The sequence below is a fragment of the Anomaloglossus baeobatrachus genome, chromosome 8 (assembly GCF_048569485.1).
Source record: "Anomaloglossus baeobatrachus isolate aAnoBae1 chromosome 8, aAnoBae1.hap1, whole genome shotgun sequence".
Classification (NCBI taxonomy): Eukaryota; Metazoa; Chordata; class Amphibia; order Anura; family Aromobatidae; genus Anomaloglossus; species Anomaloglossus baeobatrachus.
Window position 1 is genome coordinate 90,986,685 of NC_134360.1, and position 16,727 is coordinate 91,003,411.

At 49.6% G+C, this 16,727-nt stretch overlaps 1 protein-coding gene across 1 annotated transcript in view; it reads left to right on the top strand.

Annotated features, from left to right (window-relative positions):
• Nucleotides 1-16,727, top strand: part of GSG1 (germ cell associated 1) — a 111,728-nt gene that overhangs the window by 69,908 nt on the left and 25,093 nt on the right. Inside the window, exon 4 of the mRNA XM_075321901.1 lies at nt 1,126-1,278. Within this exon, the coding sequence (XP_075178016.1) occupies nt 1,126-1,278 (153 nt within the window). The remainder of the gene's footprint in view (nt 1-1,125; nt 1,279-16,727) is intronic.

Here is a 16,727-nt window from a genome sequence, read left to right on the forward strand (position 1 = left end):
CTTAGGGAAGGAAGACAAGGAAAAAAAAAATGGAGATCGCCATTATCCCAGCAGCAGTGATCTGAATGCTCTGTTCCCGCTTACTATACGCTGAAATTTCATAATAGTTTGAGTCACAGAGTGACTATTACAGCGGAAAGCCAGCTAGTAATTAGCTTGGCTTTTTGCTGATAAAAACCGTTCTCGAACGTAACTAGAACTATCGAGCTTTAGCAAAAAGCTCGAGTTCTAGTTCTATCTAGAACAGCCCCCAAAATCACTCGAACCGCGAACTGGAGAACCACGAACCGCGCTCAATTCTACTTGTGACTCATTTTTTCTGAGGAGCTGTGATCGATAATCCAATCTGTATGATTTACAAGTAACACTATACAGTGGAAATTCATAAATGACAGACGTAAAATAATGGTGCAGTTACATGCATTGTAGCATTGCTTGTTCCTATAGCCATAACGTCAGATTGGTTAGTACTGTAGTCTTGTAGTACTGGGGTCTTGGGACAGTATCTGATCAGTAAATTTGTTTTTCACATGTTAACATGGAGTTTCCTCCCAGACTTCAGAAGCAAAGATATATTAATGGGTTTGCTAAAAAAAATTGACTAAAATGGGAATCTGTCAGTAGGTTTTTGCTACCTCATCGGAGAGCAGCATAATGTAGGAAAATAGATCCTGAATCCAACGATATATGACTTAGATTACTGGATGCAGCAGTTCTGACACAATCAGAGTTTTTGGATTTATCATGTACCAGAGCTCAGAAAGCTACCCACACCACGCTATCTAATGTCTATAGACAATGAGCTGTGAATCACAGGAGGGGGCGTATTGCACTATGAGGCTGCTGTAGTCCAAGCAATTATAAGCTGCTGGGTGATAAAACAATCATTGCAGGTAAAAAAAAACATGACATAGCATGATAAGAGACACATAACTGAAATCTGTGTTTTAACTGATACAGCATGCGGTCCTCAGATTACATAGCAAAAACCTGCTGACAAATACCCTTTAAGATAGAGGAATTAGCATGTGAGCCTCATTGCAGGTGTAGGATGACATTTTTAAATCCAATCACTGTTTTGGTAACTAATAGGATGTACCATTACCCTTGTGTTCTGTATTCCAGGGATTCTGTGGCTTTCATTAGGATCAGAGTTGGTGTATATTACATTGCTAGTCATTAGCTTTGTGCTGCTGCTACTGGAAATTATTTACACTGGAAACCCTGTCTGTGGACTGAAGCTCAACGCATTTGCTGCAATGTCCTCAGTGCTCTCAGGTAATGTATCTGGTTCCCACTAGGAGATAATTGAAGTGTGATTAAAAGGTGCTCTCAAAAAATAATTTTGCATCATGAAATAGGTCATTAAAGGGAATCTGTAACTAGGTTTTTGCTGCCACATCTGAAAGCAGCATAATGTAGAGACAGAGACCCTGATTCCATTGATGTGTGACTTACTGGGCTGCTTGGTGTCATTTTGATAAAAATTACTGTTTTCTTTGCTGTAGATGTAGCAGTAATTTGAATGTGCAGCTCTATAACCCCACCCACACCACTGGTTGGCAGCTTTCTGCCCATATACAGTGTACACAGCTTTCAAACAGCGGTGGGGGCGGGGTTATACAGAGCTCATGAATATGGAGAACTACCTGGCAGCACGCCAAGTAGTCCTCTAATGACAATGTACTGCTGATTAAACAGTGATTTTATCAAAACTACACTAGTCCAGTAAGCGACATCACTGGAATCAGGGTCTCTGTCTCACTCTCTATGTTATGCTGCTCTCAAATTAGGTGGCAAAAACCTGCTGAAAAATTCCCTTTAAGTTTATGTTGTCTGGAAAATGGGCAGCATGAGTCAGACACTGGATGTGCCACTGCAGCACGGTGTGTTTTACTCTGAAACATTGGGACGTTTAGTAGTGAACATATTTTGAAGAGCCGTCTGGGTTCTATAGGGAGAGACCTGACTAGTCCGAGGCACATCCCCAGTTACTCACTATTCCAATCCCTTTGAGTTCTCTCTCGATGTGCAAAAATAGAGAAAGACCTGTCAGTCATCTGGGACAGGGCGGAAAGAAGTCAGCTGACTCCTGAAATACACAAGTCAGCTGAGATACACAGTACCCGGCTTATCAAAGTATATTTACCCTGAAATGCTGCAGCAGACTGCATTCATTGTTAAGTCAGTCTCTAACCTGATGTTATTTGTGTATTTACTATGAAAATTCCCATCAGAATGGCTGAATTTTGTTATTAAAGGGGTTGTCCAGGCTTGGTGTTAAAGTCTACAGTCATTCCATGTGATTCCAGACTTGTGAATCCTCACGGCATACATTTTGCGCACTGTCAGGATTCTCCAGTGTTGATGCCTTGAGCGGGACACAAGTATGCGATTTGCATCCATGTGGTCATGTGACAGCTAGACGAGTGCTGTCACATGAGCGCCTGTGCCGGAGAATCCTGCGCATGCTGTCTGGAGTCACAAGTCTGCAATCACATAGAGTAACTGCAGACGTGAGCCCTAAGCCTGGACAAACCCTTTAAGATGAGCATTCTCTGAGTCCAGCTAATGAGCCAAAGGAGTAATCACTGAAGAGTAGTGACTGGGCAGCATCATAGAGGGGAAAGACCGAATGCCCCAAGAGGAACGCCCTGCTGGACCACAAGCATGCTTGGCACCAAAAAAGAAAAAAGGGCAAATCTCAGGCATCCCACAAACACATCAGTTTTACCATATAGGGAACACGGTGAATAAGATATCCCAAAAACAATCATGCAATTGCACTTTTTTTGCAATTTATTTGCTCTTGGAATTTTTTTGCCATTTTCTAGTACATTATATGGTAAAACTCATGGTTTCATTCAAAAGTTCAACTTGTCCTGCAAAAAACAAGCTCTCAATATGGCAAGATTGACAGAAAAATAAAAACGTTTCAGCTCTCAGAAGATGGGGAGGAAAAAACAAAAAACGGAATATCGCTCAGTCATGAAGGGGTTAATCCAGACAAAATAGTTAATACATAACATTTACCTCATCCGCACCATACGTCAGCACCATCTGTAAAATGTTCTTTTATTTTGTTAGAAGCTTTAAAATTGTAACCGAAATTTTTCATTTTTTCAAGGAAAGTTACAAAATGTATTTTTTACCCTCTGCGTGTTGCTACTCTAAGACCATTACTTGCTTATGAATTACCATGGCAACCACCGGGACCCCAGAATCATGGTGTCAGGGTGCGGATAAAGAGGAGCCCCCACACTGTTAACCATACAAAACCCAAGATAAAAAGAATATGGTGTTTATAACGTTTCCTATGTTTATACATATGCACCATAGTGTTTTACTTATTTACAGCAGAGTATATGTCCATATTATTGTTATCTTTGGTTCGTTTCTGTAATGCCAGTGTGAACCTGTGCTTAATGGTGCGACATCGCTAAAGATATATCGTCGGGGTCACGTCGTTAGTGACATCTCAGCGTGTGACACCAAGGAGCGACGATCAACGAGCGTAAAAACGAGAAAAATGGTCGTTGACACGTCGCTTCTTTTCATAATATCGTTGCAGCTGCAGGTACGATGTTGTTCGTCATTCCTGCAGCATCACACATCGTTATGTGTGACACCGCAGGAACAACGAACATCTCCTTACCTGCGTCCACCGGCAATGAGGAAGGAAGGAGGTGGGCGGCATGTTCCGGCCGCTCATCTCCGCCCCTCCTCTGCTATTGGGCGGCCGCTTAATGACGCTGCAGGACGTCGCTATGACGCCGTTCGCACCTCCCCCTTGAAGGAGGGATTGTTCGGCGGTCACAGCAACGTCGCTGAAAAGGTATGTGCGTGTGACGCTGCCGTAACGATAATGTTTGCTACGGCAGCGATCACCAAATGTAGCACAAATGACGGGGGCGAGTACTATCGCTAGCGATGTCGCAGCGTGTTAAGCACCCTTTAGACTCTGCTTGTAGACCAACTCATGCTCCAGCACAGTTTTAGTTTTACTCTGTTAACCATCTAGATGCTGCTGTAACTATTAATAGCAGAATGTAAGGGATTATTTGGCCATGGTCCATGCCAACACTGATGGTGACTGATGCAGCAGGTTGTCATCTACAGGGTACAGCTGACAGCTGCGGCATTTTCACCCATCAGGAGATACTAATCACTTCAGGGGGTTGTCCTCTTTCTTCCATATACTGCAATGGTTATAGAAAAATATAACCAGTATTGCTCACCCCTTTAGAGTCCATTGCTGGCTCTCCACTTCTGTCCTGGTCTATCTCTGCAGTGCTGGCCTCATGTTAACAGCACTGCAGTCAATCACTGAGCTTAGCTATGTAGGCGGCAGAAGCTATCTATATCTAAGTGATATGCTAATGACTCTCTGCTGCAGGTGTCAGCCGAGGGTCATGCGACTGTCATCGACTACCTCCGACTGTCTCTCCACTGTCTGCCCCCTCCCACCTGGTCCTCTAGTGGACTGGATTGGCTCCACCCCTAGGTGGCCATCCATAGGGTCAAACCCTGGTCTGTCACCAGTCTTTGGTGAAATTGAGGAGAAAATCAGGGATTAACTGGAATGTTTTGTTTTTACCGGGCTTGGTCTTCTGGGTCTCTGGGGTAGGCCCTGCATCCTGGTGTGAATGCAGTACCTTGTAGCTCCCTGATGGCTTCAGGGACGCTACAGAAACACCGGTTCTGGCTTCTGAACTATCTGGGATCGGCTGGAGCTCATGACAGCGGAGTCCTGCAGTCCAACGGTGGGAGCAACTCAGTGAGTAAACAACTTAAAATGCAACTGTGTCGCCTCAGGAGCGCTGGTCCTGTTCGGGGACGCCACAGTGCAGGGAATCTTCTGGCCACGGGTAGGTCAGGTTAACTTCTATGGGATTCGTGATGCCAATCTCGGTATTTGCTGTCAGGGGGTGACCGCCACTGCAGTTTAGGGGATGCCTGGGGCTGATGTTAGATGCAGTCAGTTGTTGTGGCCTCCTGAGAGTGAGGCTGGCCCCAGGGCCCAGTGTAAGTGTGTAGTACCACAGGTCGCAGAAGAACTCACACACAAGCAGCAATGTCTTTCAGGGTTTTTACTCACTTTCAGATGGCAGGGGTTAGGTAACCCGGGCGATGCTATAATCAACCAGGAGAAACCAGGTATCCCTTCGGCTGATGTAGGGGTGACTGCTGACTCGCCTTCCTTGCCCTTCTTGTTTTGAGGTGACTCCTACTTGTAGTATTGCTGGAATCACCCAGGGAAGTCGCATCTGCCGTTCTCCCCTTTCTGGCCCGTTTGCGGGCAGCGTGGACCAAGTAATTCTGGCTGCTTGTCTTCTGTCACTTATGGGCCCCCTCGTTGCTGCTGTAACTGCGGACTCTGTGTAGGTTGGTGAGGCACATAAAGGGCCCTCACCAGCAGGTTTGGCAGGCCAACTGAATGGGTCCCTGCTCTGGAGACCTGTTTCCCAGTGCGGGCTGGGTCTACTGGCAGTCCCCTTACTCAGCCACCTCTTGCTACTGCCCTAGGTGGTTTTTAGGCGGCACTGCTGAGTAGCCTTTCTCCCCCGCCAGCAGCCACTGACTGGTGCAGTGTCTGGCAGGGCCCTGCTCCTCTGCTCTTCCCTCCAGACGCGGCTCTACACCTCCTGCTCCTTCGGCTGCCTCTGCACAACTCCCTGTTTCCAGTTCCACACTCACCACTAGCTGGGATGCAAGGGCTACGCCCCCTCCCTGTGTCCGCCCAAGGGTCCCCTCTAAGCTGTGTGTGTTCCTGGTTAGTTCGTGTCTGTGTGTCCACACCCTAGTCAGCCTCTGGAATTACCTGTTTTGTACTGACCCAGCATGGGTGCAGTACTCAGTGGTGCCTGACCAGGTCAGGGGTGCCACATTCCCCCTTAGTTACCAACAGCACGTCCTTGGGCTGTAAAGACAAAACATTTTAAAGTGCAAAACATTTAAAACAGTAAAACATCATAAAAGCATCATAAAACATACCAGGTACCATACATCACCACCCTCCACCCACAAGCCCGTTACCCACCCAAAACCCTCTCAGGAGGCAGGTCACCGATCCTTTTAGCAACCAGGTCTGGGCCATCTGTTTCCCCAAACCTTTCCTCCAATCTTCCTCTCCTGGGACCAAAGATAAAGCCCACAAGAATAGTGTATACACATGGAATGTGCAAAGGAGGGGACTATGTCCGTCACTATTCGTCTGTCAAAGACTAGTAGGGATGGGCTTTATCTTTGGTGTTGCACCTTACCCACTGTTATATAGACACACGGGATACTTCTTGAGAGTGAGTGGAGGGTCAGCAGAGGACGTCAGTCGACGAGGAACGGGGGCGTCATGATCAATTAGGACGCCGACCTCCGTATGTAAGGAAGGGTGAGAGAAGGACAAAAATTTTTCCCGCCTTTCTTTCTAATAATTTAATATTTTTTTATCATTCTATGTATGTATGTACTCTGTTTGCGGCATATATGTCCAATAAAATCTATGGTTTTAAGGTAAAAGGAATTTTCGTTTTTTGATGATCATACTCTACCTTGGTATCTAGATTCGTTTTTTTTTTAGAAATGCACAAACCAGGTGCAGAATTTTTAAAGAGTTCTCACATTAGTTCATGTGGGCACGTAATCTTATAGACTCTCTCCTTGCACAACCAGGGCTTTGACACCTGGAGGTTTCCGTGTCTTCCTCTGTAGTGCTTGTGGTATCTTCGTCTTTAATTGTGTCTAATTCTTGCTCTTTCTCGTTGTCTTTATCTTTTTCTCTTTCTTTGTCTTCTTCTTTTTCTTTATCTGTTTCTGTTCCTTTGTCTTGTGGTGTTTTTTTCTTTTTCTTTTTCTTTGTCTTTATGTGTCTTTGTCTTGTTCTTTCTCAGCAGGGGGTGTCGGAACTTCTTCCCAGCGGGAGTAGGGCAACATCTCGGCCTTCGGGCCTCCCTCAATTTTAAAGGGTTCTGCATCTTCCTCCGGCTGTTCTGGGATTGCCGCTTCAGCCTCCAGGCCTATCCTCCTCCCCCTTAGTGCTGTTGGGCACTCCTCCGGTGACTCCAGCAGCAGCGCTGGGAATGGACGTTCATCGGAGGGCCAGGGTGGTGGGCTCTTCCTAGACACGACAGCTGCTGGGACTACTTCATGTCCAAGCGACGGCCGGGGGACGAGGTACCGGTCCACCAAGTCCTTGGGGAACCGTTTACTCAGCTCCTCCTTGAACTTCAGGAACGCTGGGTCTTCTCCCGGCGGGGACTTGGGACCCGGTTCTCCAGTCAGCGGCTGGGGCATGGTGGCTGCTTCTGCTCCGCAGGCAGGGGTAGATGGCACTGCGGCCTGGCCTTGGCGGGCCGGGCATGGTATGGCTGTGGTCTGGTCTTGGTGGGCAAGGCGCGGTGTGGCTGCGGCCTGGTCTTGTCTGGCCGGGCTGGACGCTTTTTCACCGGACGTCGCAGCAGGGATCATCGCGGGCGTCGCCTCCGGGATCGCAGCAGGGATCACAGCGGGCGTGGCAGCATGGTGCACCACGGGCATCACAGCGTCCTCAATTAACCGCCGGCAGGGTCTGCGTAGTCAAGCGGGCAGGGGCAATGTGGGACTCACCCATAGGCATCAGCATCGGGGTCTGGGTGGTCGCCGCCCGGTGTGACACTTGCCGCGTGGTCCACCTCTCGTAGGACCGAACCGCTGCAGCCATCTCCCGTAGCTCGGTGCGTCCCTCCATTATTTGCTACATAATTCTGGCTTCCAGCCGGTCGCAGACCTGGGCAAGCTCCCAGTCCTTCCAGGCAGCGGAGCCTGGTTCTGGGTCACCACGTGCGGACGCCATGCTTCCTGTGTCGCTGCTTACCAGGTTCTCTCTGCAACCTCTCAGTTTCACTTCCTGCAGCAGACTAGAACCTTCTTTTTCCACCAGTCTTGAACATCTCCGCCAGGTAAGGTCAGATCCACTCCCATTGCTCACGAGGTCAGAATGCTGCAGGGGTTCTCTGAGTAGCCACACCTCTTCGTGGGTGGTAACTTCTTCTAACGCGGGCTGCTGTTGTTTCTTGGAGCGCTTTCCATGGTGGCAATATGGCGGCGCTTCAAATTTTTCAAACAGACCGCCAAGGCACATGGTCACCTGTCTGACCAGGTCTAGCCCTTGTCCTGTTCGTGACGCCAGAAAGAGCTGTGCCGCCTCAGGAGCGCTGGTCCTGTTCGGGGACGCCACAGTGCAGGGAATCTTCTGGCCACGGGTAGGTCAGGTTAACTTCTATGGGATTCGTGACGCCACTCTCGGTATTTGCGGTCAGGGGGTGACCGCCACTGCAGTTTAGGGAATGCCTGGGGCTGATGTTAGATGCAGTCAGTTGTTGTGACCTCCTGATAGTGAGGCTGGCTCCAGAGCCCAGTGTAAGTGTGTAGTACCACAGGTCGCAGAAGAACTCACACACAAGCAGCAATGACTTTCAGGGTTTTTACTCACTTTCAGATGGCAGGGGTGAGGTAACCCGGGCGATGCTATGATGAACCAGGAGAAACCAAGTATCCCTTCGGCTGATGTAGGGGTGACTGCTGACTCGCCTACCTTGCCCTTCTTGTTTTGAGGGGACTCCTACTTGTAGTATTGCTAGCATCAACCAGGGAAGTCGCATCTGCCGTTCTCCCCTTTCTGGCCCGTTTGCGGGCAGCGTGTACCAAGTAATTCTGGCTGCTTGCCGTCAGTCACTTATGGGCCCCTCGTTGATGCTGTAGCTGTGGACTCGGTGTAGGTTGGTGATAAAGTGCCCTCACCAGCAGGTTTGGCAGGCCAACTGAATGGGCCCCTGCTCTGGGGACCTGTTTCCCCATGCGAGCTGGGTTACTGACAGTCCCCTTACTCAACCACCTCTACGCCAGGTGGATTTCAGGCAGCACTGAACAGTAGCCCTTCTCCCCCGCCAGCAGCCACAAACGGTGCAGTGTCTGGAAGGCCCTGCTCCACTTCTCTGCCTTCCAGATGCGACTCCTCCACTTCCTTCTCCTTTGGCTGCCTCTGCACAACTCCTGTTCCCAGTGACACCACCCACCACTATCTGGGAGGTGAGGACCACGCCCCCTTCCTGAGTCTGTTCAGGGGTCCCCTCTAGTTGTGTGTGTGTTCCTGGTTACTAGTGTTCCGTGTGTCCACACCCTAGTCAGCCTCTGGGATTACCTGTGTTGTACTGACCCAGCCTGGGTGCAGTACCCAGTGGTGCCTGACCAGGTCAGGGGCGCCACATTCCCCCTTAGTTACCAACAGCACGTCCTCGGGCTGTAAAGACAAACATTTTAAAATGCAAAAACATGTAAAACATTTAAAACATCATAAAACATACCAGGTACCATTTTCACCACCCTCCACCCACAAGTCCATTAACCCACCCAAAACCCTCTGATCTTCTTTCTTGGTATGGTGGTTAACGGGGTATGCCTCCCTTGTGGAGCCGCACCTTCGGCCTCTTCTGGCAGGATGTAGAGGCGGCTATCTCAGTCGGTGTTGCTTCTTTGTGGTGGAGAGTCAGGCCCCATAAACAGGCGTGCTCTGGTGGTGGTACCTCTGGAGTAACTATCAACACTGCGAGAGTTTGTAGCTATAGCCAGTTCATAGCCTTATGGTCCTTGTTTTTCAAAGTGCACAAACCAGGTGCAGAATTTTTAAAGAGTTCTCACATCAGTTCATGTGGGCACATTCTCTTGAACTTTTCTTTAATGTTGCAAACTGGTCAACTGTAACTTTCTTTACTTTTCTTTATTTGCTTACATGGACCTCCTCTCACTAGCGCTTGGCGTTGCTGATGCTTCATCTGGATCTGTAGCTGTATCTCCATCTGTAGCTTTGTCTTTTTCTTTATCTTGTTCTTTATCTGTGTCTTTATCTGTATCTGTGTCTTTGGTGGAAACTGCTGGACTGTAGTAGGGATTCCTAGGGCATGGTGTTACGTCTAGTGCATACCAGCCTTGTTCATCTTGGTGTCTGGTAAACTCAACCAGGTCTCCCATATGTAAATCTCGGCCAGGGTGTCCTCTGGGCAAATGGGACCGGACATCCCTTCTGCTCACAAAAATTCCTTCCTTTATGCCGGGCGCCACTATAAAGCCGTAGCCAGTCTTCAGGCTGAACTTCTCCACTACTGCACGGTAGAGAGGACCTCTAACCTGGTGCCGGGCTCTCCTGAGTGACTGTTTTTCCTCCAGATCTCGGACTGTCACTTCTTCCTTCTGCCGATCTGGGGAATGCTGCACTGGGGGTGGTTTCGCTCTGGTGTGGCACCGTGTTGCTGGCTGGACTCCATGCTGCTGGCGCCTTGCTGTCTGTGGACTCCCAATTCACATACATACTGGGTATTACAATGGCCAGCACCTCTCCCTCAGCAGGGGGTGTCGGGCTCTCTTCCCAGCGGAAGTAGGGTAACATCTCGACCTCCGGCTGTTCTAGGATTGCCACTTCAGCCTCCGGGCATCTCCTCCTCCCCCTTAGTGCTCCTGGGCACTATTCCGGTGACTTCGGCAGCAGCGCTGGGGACAGGCGTTCTTCAGCAGGCCAAGGTGGTGGGCTCTGCCTAGACACGGTAGCTGCTGGGGCTATTTCATGTCCAGGTGACGGCCTGGGGACGAGGTATCGGTCCACCAAGTCCTTGGGGAACCGCTTACTCAGCTCCTCTTTAAACTTCAGGAACGCAGGGTCTTCTCCCGGCGGGGATGCAGGACCCGGTTCTTCAGTTGGTGGCTGAGGCGCGGTGACTGCTTCCGCTGTGCAGGCTGGGGTAGACGGCTTTGCGGCCTTGTCTGGTCTGGCCGGACGTGGCGTGGCTGCGGCCTGGTTTTCTCCAGCCGGGCATGGCGTTGCTGCGACCTGGTCTTGTCTGGCCGGACGGGACATCGCTGTTGCGGCTTGGTCTGGTCTGGCCGAACGGGACACTTTGGCGCCGGAAGTCGCAGCAGGGATTTCAGTCGGGGTCGCAGCTGGGGTCTCAGCGGGCATCACTGCAGGGATCATGACAGGCATCGCTGCAGGGATCACCTCCAGTAACTGCGCCGGTGGGGTTGGTGCACTCAAGCGGGCAGGGGCAACATGGGACTCACCCAAGGGCATCAGCATCGGGGTCTGGGTGGTCGCTTCCTGGTGTGACACTTGTCGCGCGGTCCACCTCTCATAGGATCAAACCACTGTAGCCATCTCCCGGAGCTCGGTGCGTCCCTCCATTATTTGCTGCATCACCCTTGCTTGCAGACGGTCGCAGAACTGGGCAAGCTCCCAGTCCCACCAAGCAGCGGAGGCTGGCTCTGGGTCACTACGCGCGGACGCCATTCTCTCTGCGTCGCTGCTCTCCAGATTCTGGTCAACTGCAGCCTAAGTTTCGTTTTCTCCACTTGACTAGAACATTCCCGGCGTTCAGGGTCAGACCCGCCCTCATCCTCTCTGTGCACCCGCTCAGCGCGCTGCAGGGGTTCTCTGGGTAGCCACACCTCTTCGTGGGCGGTTGCTTCTTCTAGCGCGGGCTGCTGTTGTTTCTTGGCGCGCTTTCTGTGGTGGCAACATGGCGGCGCTTCAAATTTTTCATGCGGACCTCCAAAGCACATGGTCAATTGTCTTAACAGGTCTAGTCCTCATCCTATTCATGACGCCAGAAATGTGGAGCCCCGCATTATCTTCAGGTACAGGTCGCCGCAGGGTCTCCACGGACTTGGAAATTTTCTGGTCACAGGTAGGTTAACTTCAATGGGGGATTCGTGATGCCACTCTCGGTATTTGCGGTCAGGGGGTGATCGCCACTGCAGTTTAGGGGACGCCTGGGGCTGATGTTAGCTGCAGTCAGATGTTGTAGCCTCCCGAGAGTGAGGCTGGTCCCAGGGCCCAGTGTAGGTGTGTAGTACCACTGGTCGCAGAAGAACTCACACATCAAACAGCAATGTCTTTCACGGTTTTTATTCACTTTCAGGTGGCAGGGGTGAGTTAACCCGGGTGATGCTATGGTGGACCAGGTGGAACCAGGTATCCCTTCAGCTGATGTAGGGGTGACTGTTGACTTGCCTTCCTAGCCCTTCTTGTTTTGAGGTGACCCCGATCTGAAGTCTTGCTGGGATCACCCAGGGAAGTCGCATATGCCGTTCTTCTTTTTCTGGCCCGTTTGCGGGCAGCGTGGACCAAGTAATTCTGGCTGCTTGCCGTCAGTCACTTATGGACACCTCGTTGCTGCTGTAGCTGCGGACTCGGTGTAGGTTGATGAGGCGCATAAAGTGCCCTCACCAGCAGGTTTGGCAGGCCAACTGAATGGGCCCCTGCTCTGGGGACCTGTTTACCCCTTACTCAGCCACCTCTACGCCAGGTGGATTTCAGGCAGCACTGAACAGTAGCCCTTCTCCCCCGCCAGCAGCCACGAACAGTGCAGTGTCTGGAAGGCCCTGCTCCACTGCTCTGCCCTCCAGACGCGACTCCTCCACTTCCTTCTCCTTTGGCTGCCTCTGCACAACTCCTGTTCCTAGTGACACCACCCACCACTAGCCGGGAGGCGAGGGCCATGCCCCCTACCTGAGTCTGCTCAGGGGTCCCCTCTAGCTGTGTGTGTGTTCCTGGTTACTAGTGTTCCGTGTGTCCACACCCTAGTCAGCCTCTGGGATTACCTGTGTTGTACTGACCCAGCATGGGTGCAGTACCCAGTGGTGCCTGACCAGGTCAGGGGCGCCACAGATTCATCAGAGAAATTCCCCTTCTGCCACTTTTCCAGCGTCCATCTGTTTAGCAGGCTCTGGGACTTGGCAAATGCCATACGGTTTTTTAATTGCCTTTTGTTTAGTGCTGGCTTCTGGGCCCTGATTTGACCATGGAGGCCATTTCGAGACAGAATCCTACAAACTGTTCTAGTTGACACAGGGATGAGGTGACCAGGCCTTTTGGAGCTCTGCTGGAGTGGAAGAGGGGCTGGCTTTGGATTTTCTAACCAACAAACTTTCCTCCTGAGCAGTTGTCTCTCAGGGTCTGCCGGACCTGGGCTTGTCAAAAACATCTGGTCTCTCCAAATCTTTTTTTTCATTCTTTGTACTTGACGCTGAGACACATTAAAGGTGCCAGCCACCTCTGCCGTGGATCTGGTCTTCAGCCTCTTGATAATCAAGGCTTTGGTCACAGTTGCAGTTCAAGTCAAGGTCTGGGGTGCTGGGTTTCTTTTTATACACACCCATTAATTAACCGATCATTTAGTGAGCACAGGTGAGGATGTGAACTAGAATTGGGTGCATTATATGACAAGGGTTTATCTATGCCGCCATACACAGCATGCTGCGGTTTGATTCTCAGCACAATTAGACCTGAGGAAAAAAATTGCAGATGGACATTGCCTGATAGATTAACACTGGTGCGAGTGCAATCCGATGTTCTATCAGATTGCACTCATCTGTGAAAATCGCAAGTGAAACTGTACCCTAAAGGAGCAATCGGCTCACCAATCCAGGTGCACGGCAAAATACTTCAGTGGTAGCATCAGTCCTAACGATAGTCGGCTCTCACATCTTCTTAAAATAAATACCTTACTTTATTGATCCAAAAATCTAAAAAACACCAAAAATGGTTGAACACAAACAGCACAAAAGTTAAAAAGGCAGAAAAGCAATATCCACTGCGCTCCCAGGCAGCATGTTAGCACTGCATGGTCCTTTGTCCTGCCTGACTGAACAGCAGAGAATATGCACCTCTGACTTCATTAAACCCACATTCACGTGAGTACAAGAATATTATGAAAATAAGTACATACTGACAGAAAAAACCTATTGTTAAATACACATTATATAAACCATATACATAGTTATTAAAAAAAAGCAACAAAAAAAGTGGATAACATATTATTTAATAATGAAGAATCAAATCTGATCCCTTATTTAAACCCATATGGTGAGAACTCAAGCACAAGGATCCCATATGTCTCCCTTCTCTCCTCGAGTGGATCTATTAACCCTTTCAAGGACACAGGAATAGTGATGGGCGGACTCAAATACCTGGAATTGGCTGGTCCAACTGGCTTTAAAAAAAACAAAACAAACCTGCCTCGGCCCTGGAATTGATACCGGATATCTGGTCTGATGTCGGCCCTCATATGAATCTATGGGGACCCAAATTAGGAGCTTAAAAATGGTGGTAAAAGGGAGGGGAATTAGACTAATGCTACTTCTGGGGTCACTTTTTATCCTTCATACATATTCACTGGTTCCCCCGCCCACCGAGAGTTCCTGCATCTCTTATTGGTTAAAGTCAGATGCGTCCCCACCCTGTATTACACGGTGTCTAACTGTTTTCAATCAGAGACGCTGTCTGTGTGCATCTCTATTGCTGTACAAATAAATAAAAAAATTGGCATAGGGTGCCCCCCATATTATAATACCCAGCACATTAAAAGCATACGGCTAGAGGCTGCAGCCCCGAGTTGTGTGCTTGTCTTGGGTGAGTATCAAAATACATATGGCTTTTTTTTAAATTATTTAAATAATTTTAAAAAACGATCTGCATTCCCCCCTCCATGTTTGATACCCAGCCATGATAAAGCTAACAGCTGGGGGCTGGTTTTCTCAGGCTGGGGAGACCCATGTTTATTGGACCCTCCAGCCTAATAATAGCCTGCAGCTGCCCAGGATTGTTGCATCCACTAGATGTGACAATCCCAAAACTTTATCTGTCTCATCCCGATTGCCTTGGTGTGGCAGCAATCAGAGTAATCAGGGGTTAATAACAGCTCCCACTAAACCCTAGATTAGTAATGGGAGGCGTATGAGACCCACCCCCATTACTAATTTGTAAGTGAAGAGAAATAAGCACGAACACCGAAAAAATCCTTTATTTGAAATAAAATACAAAATAACTCAATCGTTTTCACCTGTTTATTAACCCCAAAAACACCCAAGTCCGATGTAATCCACACGAGGTCCAACATGGCTCTGCTTCATCTAAAGTGATAGTGTGTGGGCATAAAATATGACTGTCTCTGTGAGCTTCAGCAAAGAATAAGCCGCAGTGATGAGCGGTGGCATCACTGAGGCTATTTGCAGTCACAGCTGGAGGTTCCCACGGTCCTCCATCGCAGATAACCTGATCTCAGGTGAGGTTACTCAATGAGATCAATGAGATCACCTGAGGTCAGGTTACCTGCGTGGAGACCAGTAAGTATGAAGCGCTTGCTGTATTGTTAATTTTTTTCTTTTTTTTTTTACTACCCAGTTGGCCAGACCCCGATCGTTACTTGGTGTTCCCTGAGAACTCTGGGCCTGGGGTCGGTGCTCGGGTTCTTTTGAACCCGCTCAGATCTGGACTTTTACAGTCCGGGTCTGCCCATCACTACACAGGAAGAAAAATTAAAAAGATCATCTGAGTTAATTTGATTAAAAGGTTTATAAACATTTGATGGATTGTACGCACTTTAATCACTTTTTAATATGTCTCCTCATTCTTTGTGTTTGAGTTTTCTTGTGGTACATCCAATATGAAATAAATTGCACAGACTGCAGTGCACACGATATACCACATGGGTGGAATTACAATTGATAAACTGTTTTAAATTGTGGATACTGTTGTCAATACAATTATGGATTTCAATGGCTTTTACTGCATATTTACAGAAGGAGCACCTATTTGTTCCACATTTATAAAAACAGAGTGATTCATCCATGTGGTGTTATTATTACTTTTGTTTTTGTTTTTGATTAAACTGGGAGAGAAAATATTGCCCAATGTGTAGCGTGGCACAGGGTGAGGTCTGCGTCTTCTGGCACGCTACATGAAAGAAGGGGTCCTGGCTGGTAGTGTGGGCTTATGTGCATTAGGAAATACGCCTTAACCAAAAAAGTCAGTTTCTTTAACCCCTTCACGACCGCGGGCAGTAAAATTACGTCCTATTTTAACGTGACTTAACGACCAGGGACGTAATTTTACTGCCTAAACTTCATTTGATTGCCGTGGCCATAGCAACGGCTTTCAAATGATGTCCCCTGCTGTTTCTTACAGCAGGGGACCTTTGCTTGACCCTAGGGGGGGCGGCATCGCCACCCCCTATCGACGATCGATGTGATTGGCTGTTCAAATCTGAACCGCCAACCACATCGATCGCACTAATTTCGGCAAAAATAATGCCCGAATTAGTGCGATCCTGTGAGATCCAGCTATGAGATGCCGCAGCTGCTGCAGCATATCATAGGTGGACCTCAAACATGCCGCCCCCAGCCCCTGCAGCACTGATTGGAGCGATCGTGCTATGACGCGCAATCGCTCCAATCAGTGTGCAGTGGGGCGGTGTGATTTGCCGGTGGCCGCCCTCCCCAGGCCTGTGCTGGCCTGCGAGCCCTCCCCCAACATGGCTGCAGCGTGCAGTGGCTGGTACTTGTGGTACCACGCCACCGCCGCTGCTGCCGCCGCCCGCCGCCCTAGCTGTCACCGCTGCTGCACGTGAGTACTGTGCTCACTTTGCAGCCAGCCCGTGCGCGCTCCCGTGGTGCCCCTGCGCGCTCCCGTGGTGCCCCTGCGCGCTGCCATGGTAGCCCCTGCCGTGCCCCCCCGCGATCTGCTCCCCCCAACCCCCCCCCCCCCCCCCCGACATCCCGATCTGCTCCCCCCGCGATCTGACTGCCTCCCCCATTATCTCTGTTCTGCAGCTCCCTCTCCGGTCTCCCCCTCTGCTCTACCCCCTCCCCCTCTGCTTCCCCCCCCCCTCTCTGCTCTCACTCCCCCCCCCTCTCCCCCTCTGCTC